The sequence below is a fragment of the Brachycentrus maculatus genome, unplaced genomic scaffold (assembly GCF_059751285.1).
Source record: "Brachycentrus maculatus isolate JH-2025_06_01 unplaced genomic scaffold, ASM5975128v1 h1tg000117l, whole genome shotgun sequence".
In the NCBI taxonomy this organism is placed as follows: Eukaryota; Metazoa; Arthropoda; class Insecta; order Trichoptera; family Brachycentridae; genus Brachycentrus; species Brachycentrus maculatus.
In genome coordinates, this window is record NW_028280870.1 from 2,151,973 (window position 1) to 2,166,738 (window position 14,766).

General features: G+C 36.1%; 2 protein-coding genes across 2 annotated transcripts; one reads left to right on the forward strand and one right to left on the reverse strand.

The window, feature by feature from the left end:
- Positions 1-4,524: 4,524 nt before the first annotated feature.
- LOC148309831 (alpha/beta hydrolase domain-containing protein 17B) lies at positions 4,525-11,480 on the reverse strand. The gene is made up of 3 exons (XM_088259374.1): positions 10,661-11,480; positions 5,191-5,323; positions 4,525-4,665 (listed from the first exon to the last, which is right to left on the reverse strand). Exons 1-3 carry the CDS (start codon positions 11,308-11,310, stop codon positions 4,582-4,584), a joined length of 867 nt encoding a protein of 288 aa, XP_088115500.1. The 5' UTR covers positions 11,311-11,480; the 3' UTR covers positions 4,525-4,581.
- Positions 11,481-11,937: 457 nt separating this feature from the next.
- Positions 11,938-14,180, forward strand: LOC148309832 (cytochrome b-c1 complex subunit 7-like). Its single transcript, XM_088259375.1, has 3 exons — positions 11,938-12,069; positions 12,167-12,214; positions 13,835-14,180. Exons 1-3 carry the CDS (start codon positions 12,039-12,041, stop codon positions 14,086-14,088), a joined length of 333 nt encoding a protein of 110 aa, XP_088115501.1. The 5' UTR covers positions 11,938-12,038; the 3' UTR covers positions 14,089-14,180.
- Positions 14,181-14,766: the final 586 nt, after the last annotated feature.

The following is a 14,766-nucleotide window of genomic DNA, read 5'->3' on the forward strand; positions in this document are numbered from 1 at the left end:
TTGGCCATGTGCTTCACCTATGGAACGAACATGGAAAAAGAAGATACCCAAAGTGCAAGATTTCCTTAATGTATGTAACGATCCAGATAACACTGGATCTATGTGATGTGGTGCCTTGTGCACCATCAGTTGCGGATAAGAGTAAGATGAATATCAACCATCAAAAAAAGATAATAAAAAAGATAAATAAAAATATACTGACAAAGTTTGAAATAGTTTTTTAATATTACCCTGTACTGGTACCTAAAGCACAGAACTGATCACCTCGCCTACGTGTAATTAAGGGTCACTACTTCAATAAGGTGGGGATAAGGGTTAGATCCAAGCTATGTGTCTGCATCAGCACTAAATTCGGGTCAATTCTGACCGATATTTTTGTCATAGCGAATAGACGACGATATGTCTACCCGCTGCGACAAAAACATCTCTTAAAAAAATTGTTATGGTTGCATTACTATCTGGTTTTATTACATGTGGCAATTGCGTTTTTTTTTAAATAAACATAATTTTAAATCACATTGTTGTCATATAGAAATCGAACAAAAAATTAAGGAATGTCGGAATGAGGCCTTAATTTGAAAGGAATTAAAAGCTGATAAATGCTTAACTAGTATATCAGTTCTATTATTAATCAATTTAGCATAAACTTTATGGAATAACGTAATACTTTCAATGAATAAAAAAAACTTGTAAAAGACCAATTCCAAGTTTATTAATGTAAACACGACTATTTTCAAGAACTACAGACGCTCTCATGTACGTATGAAAAAACAAACAATTTGTATATGCATCTATAGTTCTCGAAGCTAGTCATGTTTACATTAATAAACTCAAAAGCGATCTCATACAAGTGTTTTTATTTTTATATTTCAAGTACACCAATTTGACTAAAAAAACTAAGTTAAATCAATAATGTTGGTAGGTGTGGAGACAACAGATTGGGTATTTTTTATCCTTCTTTCTAGCATATTAACCATGTTTACTGCATCATCTCTGAAGTGTATTACTTAATAAGGAGCAAAGACCACGTGGGGAAAATAATGAACACTGTTTGATTTGATTTCTTTAATATTATAATAATTTTCAACTAATTTTACATGAGGTTGATGATAGTTTGTTATTTATACATGCAACATACAAAAAACCTTTTAATATTGACTTCTTCCCCATCTACTTCTTTTGGATTTAGTATAATATGGTATATAATGCAATAGTATAAAAAAGTGGTCACTGACATTATCACAGCATAAAAACTTATCACAAGGAATAACATCCACCATATCCCGTTAGAGTTTTTAAATGAACGAAACAGGTGATTATGTTTTAACCTTTAAAATAATTATAATAATTCAAAGCTCTATTAATTTAACCGAAAATTAAATCAGTCAACGGTGAAGATCTAAAAGAAAAATGCCCGCTTCTTGGTTGAAACATCTGCAGGAAGATATGAAACCCTTTTATGTATCTACGATGAATAAATGTTATTCCTTTAGTGATAAGAATTGACAAAATGCACATCGATAATATAAATATTATTACCGGATGATTATTATTGCCGTGTGTCAGTAGAACTATAAATGCGAGTAGGAGGCCATTTTGGCAACTAGTAACTGAGTAGTTTACAAAATGGCATCATTAATAGTTTTCCCAACCTGTCAAATTTTCTTCTTTCGTAAAAATAAGACCAGTTTAATATTGCAAGTTGTCGCACATATTGAAAATTTAATAATCATACGAAAACATTTCGGTGGAATTAAATATTCAATATATAGACCTTATTTTTAAAAAAATAATATGAAACTAAACAGTATAAGACCCAGCTTAATGCTGTTTCAGTATTACGTGGTAATATTGGGATTCCCTGAAATCGCACTTCATTGGTTTTCCCCGAAATCGCCCATAATCATGTTGCTTCGATATTCACGTGTAGTCTAGCGGCGTGTTTGATATAAAGATACAAGTGTATCACTGGAACGCATTCCCGCATTAAGGGGGGGGTCTTACTATGTATGTGTATATTTTTTTAAACAATATAATTACATGTGTCATTTTATCATGTTCATTCGAGATGAATAAATATGACGTCCATAATTGTCAATTTACAAATTAAACCGACAAACTATTACAACACTCTTAGTATACAAGGAAATAGTATTGTAAAAATAAAATTAAAAAAACTATACAAGTAAAAAATATTGAACGATGTCCATACATAGCACATAACAATAAAACAAAAGACTATAAGTACATCGAGTTTGTAATACCCTCTAGTCGACTTGGAAAAGATTTGTTTATGTTCAATGCCCCCTTTTCCTCTCTTCATCCGCTTCTTCCATCGAAATACGTACAAAATAATAGTTTTTCCGGAAGACATTCAATTTCAATAAAAAGGTCAACAAACACATAATGGGAAAAGGTAGTAGGCTAAATTAACAACTATATAAACAAATTAATCCTACTCAATGAATTTATGATATATATTTATATAAGTTCTAGTTCGAGAAGAACCAAACGTGGAGATATACGAGTTAACTTCAGAATACATACATCGTTTGAAACCATACGCAGTCTTTTGATAACATTTTCCAATAATCACAATATTTTATTTAAGATCGACAGGACGCCGACGCGACGCAACAGAGCGAGCGCCAGCCGAACATTTCACTAAAACATAATAATTGTCTCGAGTTTCAGAGTCCACTTCCGGCTTCCTACGGAGATATAACCTACACTAAGTGGGACACCTCCGCGACACTTCCCGGCCTCGTCGCCGTACCAGGAAACTATGGAAGGAAAATATCTTATTTAGAATACAACCTTCGAAAAATTCAACAATCTTAATTTTACATTTTTGATTGAGTGGTTCCATTACGGGTGTTGATGATAAGTTTACTTAAATACCTTAAATTACAAAGTGAAAACCGTTACATTTACCATCCTCCGTTATATTTACTTTAACTAGAGGAGTGAAATAAAAAAGTACCGAAAACGTTAACAAGTAGTTTCTAGAAGAGGATCACCGGATTCCTTCACTTCCGTCGGAGTAGATCTAGTTTCCGCAATATCGCACTTGTGAGGACTGTCGTTAGCCGAGATTCCATTAGGGTACAAGTTATTTGTAGAGGAAGTCTCGAAGAAACTCCCCTTCCCGCTCGCTACATCCGAGATCTCCTTATCCTCGGTCAGGGACAGGCGATCCGACCTCGGCAAAGCCTTCCTCGGGGAAGGGCGAGGAGATATCCAGCCTAGCTTTTGAGCGTTACAAGTGCACACCATTCCCGATTTCGTATCAATTTCGGAGGACTCAAAGTCATGCAGACATTTGATACTGTTGATCGGAGAGGAACGCGCCTTGTTCTTAGTAGCGACGGGGGATTTCTTCATCGCCCCCTGTTTGTCGGCGGATAATCGCAGCGGGCTGGAACGGGGAGGCAACAGGTAGTCGGGAGACCGGTCCAGCGATGCGGGAGACAGAGGGATGTTCAGGCTGAGGGTGTCATCCGCGCACTTGCAAGTGTCAGTGGACAGACAGCTGTTACAGGAAACGGGGGATAACCGCTCCAACTTAGAATTACGACGGACGGCGAGGTTAGAAATACGCGTATTGGAGGACAGACTTTCTATCTTTCGAGCGTCTCCGGCACTTTTTTGTTTGGAAAACGATTTAGTTTTTCTGTAGAGTTGGCGTTGGGATTGGGAATACGCTTTGGAGGAGGAATTGAGGACCCAGGGGCCATTATCAGCGGGCGAGCATTCCAACGACAAGTGGTTGGTCCGAATCAACTTATTGGCATTTCTGGGATCGCTGTCCGACTGCTTGGTCCAAGGATCCGAAGGGACATACACGAGCTGACTGCCGCCCTTCTCCGCCGCGGGAGCGGTCCTCAGGAGGGAAGGGTTCACTTCGGGAATGGAAATAACCGATACCCTAGGGGAGGTTCGTTCGCTGCAAATTTTACGAGGACTGCAAATTGGCGACGTTACTTTTTCACATTTAGCTAAAATAGAACTCAGGGCTCCGATTTCCAGGTGGGGGGAGAAGTCTACCGCGAGGTGGGAGATGGAAGTCTTGGTGAGGGAGAGGGTTTGCTGCTGGCGGGCGGTCTGCTTGTGGGAGGGGCGGGCGCCGAGGGAGCGCGAACGCGGGTGGGGGCGCGCGGGCGGCGGCGGGGGCGGTGGAGGGGGCGGGGGCGGGGGGCACACGCAGCGGGGAGTGACGTCGCTGTTGCTGCGCGAGTGGACGGGGCGCCGGACGCGTGCGACCGCCGGCTCCGGGGACTCGGTGCCTATGATGTTTATGCTGACGTTGAACTTTTCATCCTCGGTGTCCTGCATGATAGCCATTTTGATGAATCTCTCCATCCTGGCTTCGGCCGTGGACTGGTACCATTGCCGGGGGCTGGAGCGTAGGAGATCGGCTCCGGAGGAAGCGTTGTGTTTGGGGCCGGCCAAGTGGTTGGACCCGGCCCCCGCTAGCTAGAGGAGCTTCTCGGTGACGGAGCTGGCGGTGTCGGAGCTGACTGTGGAAGCTGGATTCGGGTCCTCTCCTGTTTTCTGGCCTGTGGGGGCCTGCAGTCGTTGTCAGTTGAGCAACTCTACCGAAACAAATTGCTTCAGTCGCTCCAAGTATTGGTTATATAACTCTACATCATTGTGGCCCGCACCCTGAAACAACAGTTTCTTTTAATTATCTTCATCATATTACATTATTATAAAAATATTTTATCTTACCAAATCCATTCCGTATAAAAATAAAATCATATGGATTGTGATTTAATCGCTAATCGAATGATACGCAAATTTAATTATTTTGTAAACTGAGAGAAAAATATGAACTAAAACATGAAAAAATATGAGCTGAATCTAAGAGAATCTCTCTCTTGAGACTCAAATAAGCAAAACAATTATGTTTTTATTAGCTAAGGCAAATTAGGGGCATGAATTTTCCATTTGATAAATATATTTTTAGTATCTTGAGTCATTTGTTATTTCTAACATTTTCTTTATCCCATAATTTAATATCAGATTTAATTTCACAGTTTAATCAAAGCGCCCTTAAGTAAAGTATTTAGTATTAAGTAGTATTTCATCCGCGGCTACCATTCGTAAAAAGTAACGCATACCATTCCAATCAGGCCAAGGAAAAACTAACGATAACTCATCAGGCACATGTATGGTAAGTAGACTTACTTCAACCCAAAGCGGTTCCACTGCCCTCGGACACCGTTCGTAGATGGCCAGTCCGTGGGAGAAGTCTATCACCTCGTCCTCTGTCCCGTGGATCACCAGAACTGGTGAGGTGACTTTAGGCACCTTGTCAATGCTGGAAACAATACAAAGGATTAGCATTTTAAAAAAAATTATAAAAATTCAGAATAAGCAACGCATTCAATGCGTATAAAATAAACTTAATTTATTTTGTACATTAAAAACATTGTTAACTTTGTGTTATGGTAATATAACACTCTTTTCAACACTCACTTTGTGTAATACCACCTTAATTGGTATTACACAAAGTGAATGATGAATGATAAGGTGTTTTTTTTTTTTTAAGCGAGAAGTCTTAAATAAGTGAATTCCTTCGTGTTTTTAAAATACATGATACCGGCTATGAATCCTTATCTTTATTCAAAACGACTCCCGTGTTCAATACGTGGCTGCGATATTTGTATGGAGATGGAAGCCATGTTCAACACACGGAAGGCAAATCAGCTGGCTCCGGAAAATACGAGATCGGCTGGGATAAGAACAGTTGAGGCGCTGTTTAGAACTGCCCAAGACAGGAACAATTATTGCCTGTATTAAAAAGGTGATAGTTGACCTCGGGGAGACCTGACATGGCACATAAAGAAGAAGAAGAAGAATAGCATTATGCTATCACTGATTGGCGGAGTGAATTGCATGAAAGACTTCATTATTGCAAAACACAAAAATGTTCCAATAGTGGAGAGATGCTTATTTCATTGATTGAATTAGCGTTCACTTTGTTCAATTCCATAATCTATTATTAACCTGCACAGCTGTGAATTTTTAAGTATTAATTCTATTCATATATATTAGATTTTTTTTAAATCATACTAAAGTGTTTCAGAACATTGCGCACATATCGATGTTGATTTGAATTGAATAGTCAGAACACTCATGAAGATGTTCTTTAACCACCCTACACATACTAACATACGTGATACGTGCGGTTTTTCTTCACCATTCCGCGCTAACCCGTATGACCTACGATGACCTACTATGCGCACGAGAAAAGATATCTGTCCCAAAAATATTTAATGTACTATTTAATGTAATATTTAAAAATATTTAATGTACCGGATACACGGTCAAATTTTTGTCAGGTTTCATTCCTGATAATATTTTGTGACAACAAACGTTGTGATTTTTTTTATTGTTTTTATAAAAATATGCCTGAGAATAGCCCGAAGGTAGGGTGGTTAAAGTACTACATAAAAACGGTACAATCTACCAGTATTTTATCGCTCAGCAAGTTAAAATATATAAATCAGAACACAATTTATTACTCTACTGAAGTTATTGACAAATTGTATTGTAAAGCTAGCAACAATACTAGATTAAGTTACTACGATACATACAAATTTTGTAGCGGATGGATTTTTCTAAAATAGCATGTTGGAACAATTTATGAGTTTATGGCCCTTTGTCAGAATTTTTGTTAGGTGAAGTCCAATAATTGCTAGTAATTTTTTACCACTGATATTTTTATTTGTAAAAATATTCCTCACATCCTCATCTAAACCCAATGGTGCATAAGGCACTGCATTACCTTGACGCAATGTTATCTTGATAATTAATTAAGGTAACCAGTCTGGATTTAAAATAAATATTAAAATGAAAAATCGATAGTATTTTTTTTATTTATCTGAGAATCGAACCCGGGACTTCCGGCATAGTTGCCAAATGCGATTCCTACTGTACTACAAAACATCACCTTTTTTGTATTACTTTCTAAGTAAAAATATGTTCTTTTTATATTTACTATAATTTGGTATAAGAAAGGAAAATTTGTATAATTAGAAATGACCACTCTTCTGAAATCATTTTGTTTGTAGAAACACACTACTGGCCAGGTTAAAATTCTACGCAAAAGAAATATTAATTTGTTTTGAGCAGACAATTTAAGACCATTATTTTATGGAATGGACGATGGAATTAGTTTGTTCCTCAAACCCACAATTAGGTTGATTTGTCAGTAATAATTTTAAAACATATTTTTTGGAAAATTTTGTTAATGGGATACCATTGCAGTATTAAGTAAATCCATATAAATTTTGTGTAAATTTATACAAGTTTACAAAATTTATTTTAATTGTTTAATATGAAAATGTGTTGTGTGTATGAAAAAAAAGAAATATTTCAAAAGTTGCTGATTTGAAATGAAAGATAATCGAATATTTGTGCAGTCTAGATTAAACATCAATGTTGTATTGACTATTTTAAAAACTAGCACAAGCGAGTCTAAATATAGCTTTAAATAGCATTAGTCACGTGAAAATGATGTTGAAATATCAGAAATATAAATGTTTACCTGCCTGATGAATTAATATACGCAAACTTTAAATATAGTGTAAGAATCATGTAAACATTTTGTATTGTTTATGCTCTAAGCACCTAACTGTTGCTTTGCATCTTAATTTTGTGAAATTAAAAACTTGTACAAACCAAGAGTATTTGCAGTCAACATATAGTTTTCGATTTCATGCAATAAACTAATTACTATGCGTAACGGGTGCTCTTGCATGTTTAATCCAATAGAGTATTGGCCAGATATTGGCTACCCAGTTAATTTATTAGATATCTGGTACATAGCGAAATCATAAATATGGTTGTCTAGTATTGTATATTGCATATTTATTTTCATACTCTGATTAGGCATTTTCTGGCTCTTAGTATTGAAATAATTCATAGAATTTCAATTGATCTTTAAAGGATAAACTCATGAAGTCATCGATAATTGTGTAAATATTATAAGATATACATTTGTGATACTAAGAAACCAATCTTAATTAAATTTTATATGATTCACATTTGCACACTGTCATATGAGATAAAAAGTTGTGAAATTAAGTAAAAATTCAGATAAGATTAAGCTCTGTTAGTGTAACAATAAAACGTTTCGAGTATATCTAACAGATACCAAATATACATAAATAAAAAAAATAATTTAGCTACGATTAATTATTACATTTCGCAAATATCCATACTATTCAAATTTATTATTATTCACTTATGCGCTCTCTTTTAAAATGTGCCTCTGTAATCTGGATACCCTTCCATTCAAGCCAAATCCATTAAACGTAAAACATCCATTCTTAGGAGAAGTTTACTCCTATGGGGAATTTAACTAAATACAAGAAAAAAATGTAATCTGCAAAAACCCACAGAAAATGCTGACTTAATTACTATATTAACAATAATATTACTATATTAACAATAATAAATGGCATACTGATTCTATGTCTCATTTATTTCGTGTTGTAAACTGGAGACATGATCTGGTCTTAATCAGTGTAAATCTGAAAAGATTTAAACAATGAGTAGTCCAGACCCTGTCTTCTTTTCAATTTTCTGTAAACCTAGTTTTGTAAAATGTAATTTCCGTATAATTACTCTTTTTTATGGGTCTGGTCAGAAAATAAATAAAATAAAATAATAAACTTTATAAAAAATAATAAAACACAAAGTTTGCTTTTAACCACTTTCATTTTTGGAATATTATTCCAACCCGTGGAAAGTATTTTTCGAAAATGGAATATTGGATTATAGGGAATATGGAAATTGGAATAATAGTACCAAAAATAAAAGTGGTAACAAAGTTGGTGTTTTATAAATTTCATAAAGTAAATATTGTCCGCCTCCGTGGTGTAATGGTTAGCGTGTTTAGCTATCGTGCTTGAGGTCCGGATTCGATTCCCAGGGGGAGTGAAAATAAATATTAGTTATTTTACACTCCAATATTTATTTAATATTACCCTGGAATGGTTCCTGAAGCGCAGAAGTGATGACCTTTCCTTTATGCAAGTAACAATCAAGATAACACTATAATAATATGATGCAGTGCCCTATGCACCATTCGGTTCGGATAAGGGTTAGAAGAAAGTAAATATTGCAAGTCCCAATAAAATGTATTAAATATAGAAAAATATTATACTATGTGTCTCGTATTAGTGGCATTTCAATAGTTTTTGTTTATGAATAATACTTCAAAACTGAATACTCGACACAATAAGTACATAAAAATATTGCGGAAAATTTAGCATAAATGATTACATTTCGTTTTTATAACAAAATAGTCAGGTGATGATGGTACAAAGTACAAAATGAAATACGTTTACGTATAGGCATTAGTTTACTTGAGGATAAAAATTTGTCTAAAAGTTGGATTATGTAGGAAATATATATTTCTACTGTAAAATTTAAGGTCTAAATCTCTACAAATTATGAAAAAATTACTAAATTAAATATCTAATAATTGAATTTAAAATAAATAAAGGTTTTTTGTCCACCTCCGTAGTGTAATGGTCAGGACGCTTGGGTACCGTTCTGAAGGTCCTGGGTTTGATTCCCAGGGGGGAGGGTCAAATAAATACTATTGATTTTTTCACTCTAATATTTATTCAATATTACCCTGGACTGGTACCTGAAGCACAAGGCTAATCACCTCTCCTTTGCGTATTTAATGCCTAAGATAACACTGCTTCTATACGATGGAGTGCCCTATGCACCATTGGGGGGGGAAGAAGAAGAAAACAAAGGACATATTTATATTGATATGACCGTGTTATTTTATTGTGCAGTAAGCGGAGTATTTGTTCTATCAGCAACTTTTCCATATGCCGTTAGAATATTAAGTACTCAGTCCAAATTTTCAGAACAGAAATGTAAAAATATGTTTATTAAACATAAATATTTGTTTACACAGAAGCTTAATGAAAATAGCTTCACGTGACATTGAGGATGTATTCTCAATAAATTGTTTTGTAATATCGATGAAATATTCACAAATAATAATAATTGTTCACAAATAATTAGTAAAGTACCTACATGTTTTTATGCAAACTGAAAAGAGGTTATTTATTATTTATGGCTTGAAATAGATTTGTAATATTTTAAAAATACTGAGTTCATCTTTTTTAACACATTGTTTGCGGGAAACGCCTAAGAGCGTCTTTTACATACTGTTGGTAGAGCGCAAGAGAAGCCAAAAAACATTGTACAGATGGGAATTGGGTTTGCGGTTACTGGTGATTAGTATATTGAGGGTCTGGTGGTAGACTGAGTATAATTAAGGTCGGGTTGATGAAAAAACCGCCGACAACGATGTGTTAATTTTTAATGCTTTGTATAATTCATATTTAAAGCGCTAATCTTGTGATTTTTCCATTTTATAAGTTGAATAAAAAAAACATGTTTTCTAAAGTAATTTTTTAAGTTACCAAGTTTTATGTAAAAATACTGGCACATTAAGAATGGAATAGGTTTCTAGCGAGTATTTAGATCGGTTAATATTTTATTGGACAACAAGCGCCCTTGAGGTAGTAATTTACAAAAATGTCGCGATATAAATTATCCAAAATTATTATTAATATGATGTAAAGCAGAATTGAAGAAGGAAAAAGATAAGTAAAATTACCTAGGAAATGCATCAAAGAACCAAGTTCTCTTGGTGTTGGGGAAGGCCACTCGCATCCCGGACATGAGTGGAGAGTGCAGGATGACGGCTCCCACCTCGTAGCGGGAGGCCAAGTCCACGGTGGGGACCGTGCCGATGCTCTGTCCGTACAGGATGATGTTCTCGGGGCTGATGCCGTAGCGGGTCCTCAGCGCGAGCCACGCGGCGTCGATATCGGCGTACAAGTTCTTCTCCGAGGGCTTACCTCCACTCACACCGTACCCGGAGTAGTCGTAGCTAAATATATTACAGTTAATCCTGGTACCCAGCCCCAAATAAAAACTGCTCATTTGCCCTAAGTCTACGGCGTTCCCGTGTGAAAACAGAATAGTGAATCTGGCGTTGGTGCTGCACCTGACGAACAGACAAGCTATTCTGTTACCCCTTGAAGTCCTGGAGAAAAACCCTTCGACGTTTTCTTTTTCCCTGTCTGAATACTGCCATTCTGCCCTTTCGGTCAAGTTGAGAGTGTATTTTGTCGAGCCAGTATCGTCCGCGATAAAGGCGTAAGTCGGGTCCGGAGGAAGAAATGCTAACTTTGCAGCGATTCTCCCTGGGCATGGCGGACAACAAAACAGACAACAAAGTTCACTGAGACTTAAACCGTTCATGATGAGCACGAGTGTTCGGGAATAAACACAAATAAAAAATCTTCACTCGGAGAGCGGCACGATTTCATACAAGTGCAGTCAATTATTAATAGCAATATTTTTCTTTATTGACATTTCCACCGTATTTCAGCCATGTTCACGATGACTGTCGCCGCCATTACTCTTTGCACAGCCATCTATATGAGGGCAAAAGCATACGTGGGTTTTAGGATTCGATTTTGACATACGTTTTCCGTTTCGGGGTTTCAGAACGAAAACATTTCGGTTCGGGATAAATTAATGAGTTTTTAATTTTTGCGCAAATTAAAACCATGATTTGTAAATCGAATTTGTTTTAATGTATTTGAAACGAACATTTGATATCCCATTAAAAAACAAAAACGAACATGTGCGCTGCGCACAGTTTTAGTATGAGTTCTGTAACTATATAGCTAGCTATGGTTTCGTGTAAGCTCCGATTCAGATATAGAATTTTGAAAACGTATGTGTGCATCCAGCCTAAATGCTTTATATTTTACTGTTGTATAGCCCACTTTATATATTGTAAGTAGGTACGAGAAAACGAAATACCTACCTTGATATTTTTTGTCATTGGAAGGCTGTCACTTTAAAATTATTTCTATGGTTATTAGTGATCCGTACAGGAGATTTTCGTCGTGTTTGTGGCGTTTCTTCACCAGCGAAGTGTTCTATTAGTAATTTTACGTCTGAAAATTATCTGAAACGACATGGCTGCATCAAAATTACCTGCATCGTGGAGTAAGATAGACACATAATTATATATTTTTTAGAATGATGTTTTCATGTGTATATTTACTTCGACATTGCGTTACATAATTTTCCACCTATGTTTTAGTGGGTCTCAGGAGATGGTGCTACAACAGTGCGGGATTCAATAAATATGGTATGGATAATATATTAATCATTACGATATAATTTTTATTTGTTAAATATAGTATTTATAAAATGCAGCTCCCTATTCACACCTTATTGCTTATCATATTCCATAGCCACAAATAGTTTAGATTGTTGTATAAATAACGCTTTTGTTAAGTTGTCTTCTTGCTATGCTTTATTCACCTTCAACTTTGCCTCGTATTATAATACGTAGTTCTCTCCCCAAACGAGTAGAGACACCCTTGCTTTCTATTCTTTAGTGTCTTTAACTTCTCTCTCTTCTTCCGTGTGTTTTTACTGATAGCTGCTTTTTTGGAAAGCACTATTTGAAGTTCATAGACCGTTTACACATTATTGATAGACGTCTCATGCTCCGATCGGCTACAATAATTATTATGGGTAGTGATCTTACCAGTTCGCAACCAGCGCACTAAGTTTGGCTAGCGTACCTTTGCTGTTGTGGAACCGATAGCATGGAATGCTCCTCCAGTTAGGGACCAGAAGAAACATCTCTTTCTGAAATTTTGTTGTTTGTACATCATTACAATAAATGTCAACGATTTCAATTGCTAATTTCATCATTTAAAATATTTCTACTATTTTTTTTATTTATTAAACTGGCAGTATACAACGGAGTCCTAGTCTCAGCCCTTATGTATGCATGTAAAGCATGGAGTTGGCAAAAGAAAGATGGAAAGTAGACTGAATGCAGTCGAAATGTGATTCCTTAGACCAGGCCTGGCCGACCCAAATTGCACCCCGAGCCACATTGATGACCATTGATACAGACAGTAATAATAAAATTTAAAAAATACAACGAAGTATCATAAATAATTTGATTGCAGAGGTTATCAGAAAGTACAATCAGGGTAATTGTGAAAAAAAACATTACTACGACCAGATGTGAGAAGAAAACACATATTGAACCAATAAAAAATGTATCTGTGTAGTAATAAACATATTTATCAATTTTAATAATCAAAATTATCAATTAGGACATATAACTGGAGGCAGGCGCTGTGGCGTAGTTGGGTAGACGCTCGACTGCGAAACTGGTGTCGCGGGTTCGATTCCCGCCAATTGCAAAATGAATTCAAGAAAGATTTATTTTCAATTGGTCCGGGTGTTTGTGATGTGTTTTTCACATTTTACCTTCCCTATCCTTACTATCCTACCTGCAGACAAGCATCTAAAATAGACGCTTTGCGGGTTATTCCTTTAATTAAAAAAAAAAAAACAAACGCAAGGGCGCCGCGGGCCGCATCAAGCTCGCAGGCCGCAGGTTGGTCACCCTTATCTTAGATGAATGTGCAACAAAACTATGCACGAAAGATGTTCGAAGGGTGAAATAAGGGAAGAATGCAAAGCTGAGATGTGTGTGTTAGGATAGTTTGGACATGTGGAAATAAGTGAGGAAAGAACGGTAAAACAAATTCACGAGGCGAATGTAGTTGGAAAAAGGAGGAGAGGAAGGCCAACTGCCAACTCCATGCTTCACATCCATACATTAGGGTTGTATTATAAAAACTGTAATATAAAGATTTTTAAATAAATACATTTTACGCAATATCTCGATGTATGTACAAATCGTAAGTTTCATTTTTAATGACATGTCTACATTTTGCAGGTCTGTTCCGTGACGATATTCTTTACGAAAATGAGGACGTCCAGGAAGCCATCCGCCGCCTTCCCGCCAAGATCGTGGACGAGCGCAACTTCCGCATGATCCGCGCCGCCCAACTCTCCCTCCAGAAGATCCACTTGCCCAAAGAGCAATGGACCAAGTTCGAGGATGACCTGAACAACCGCTATCTGGAGCCCATCATTCAACAAGTGAAAAAGGAGAGGGCGGAGAGAGAGTTGTGGGAGAGCGCACATTAACTCTTTAGTCCGATACAATATTAAGTAAATATCTGTTAAAAACCTGTACATTTTTCTTTGGTATTCAATAAATTATATGCTCCTAGGCTGTTCATTTTTGTTTTATTGGATGGAGATTAGAGTTATAGCTATGCCAGTGATTTGGAATGTTCACCCATTTTAGTGCTGAGATTTTTCTTATCCATGTGTATGCTAAAATTGCTGATAATTTTTTGTGAAAATGGTCCATTTAAAATTTAGTGGACATTGTAAGTGCGAAAACAATAGGTTTTTACAAATAATGTATTTATATTTCTCACTAAAAATTAATTAATTTTGTTTATTAGTGAATATTATTGACGAATCAGAACTTTAGAAATGCGTACGCTGCGACCTAACCTTCCAGCTAGACCGCCAAAATGCACTGGCGTAATTGTCGGTACATCAATGGCTTCGCTTTTGGCTAAGTATACCAGAGTCAATACATCGATTCTGAGCACTCTTAACGGTTAATAATCAATATTTGGAGTACTAATTCTGCAATTATCAGAAAAATTACCTTACATAAAATTTTAATTTTGTGCTTTAATAATAATTTACCATTAATGAATACTTAATCTAATGATTTACCTAAAAGACTAATGAAAATCATTTTCACCTATCAACCATCATTGATTCCTTTGTCTAAAACTGCTAATG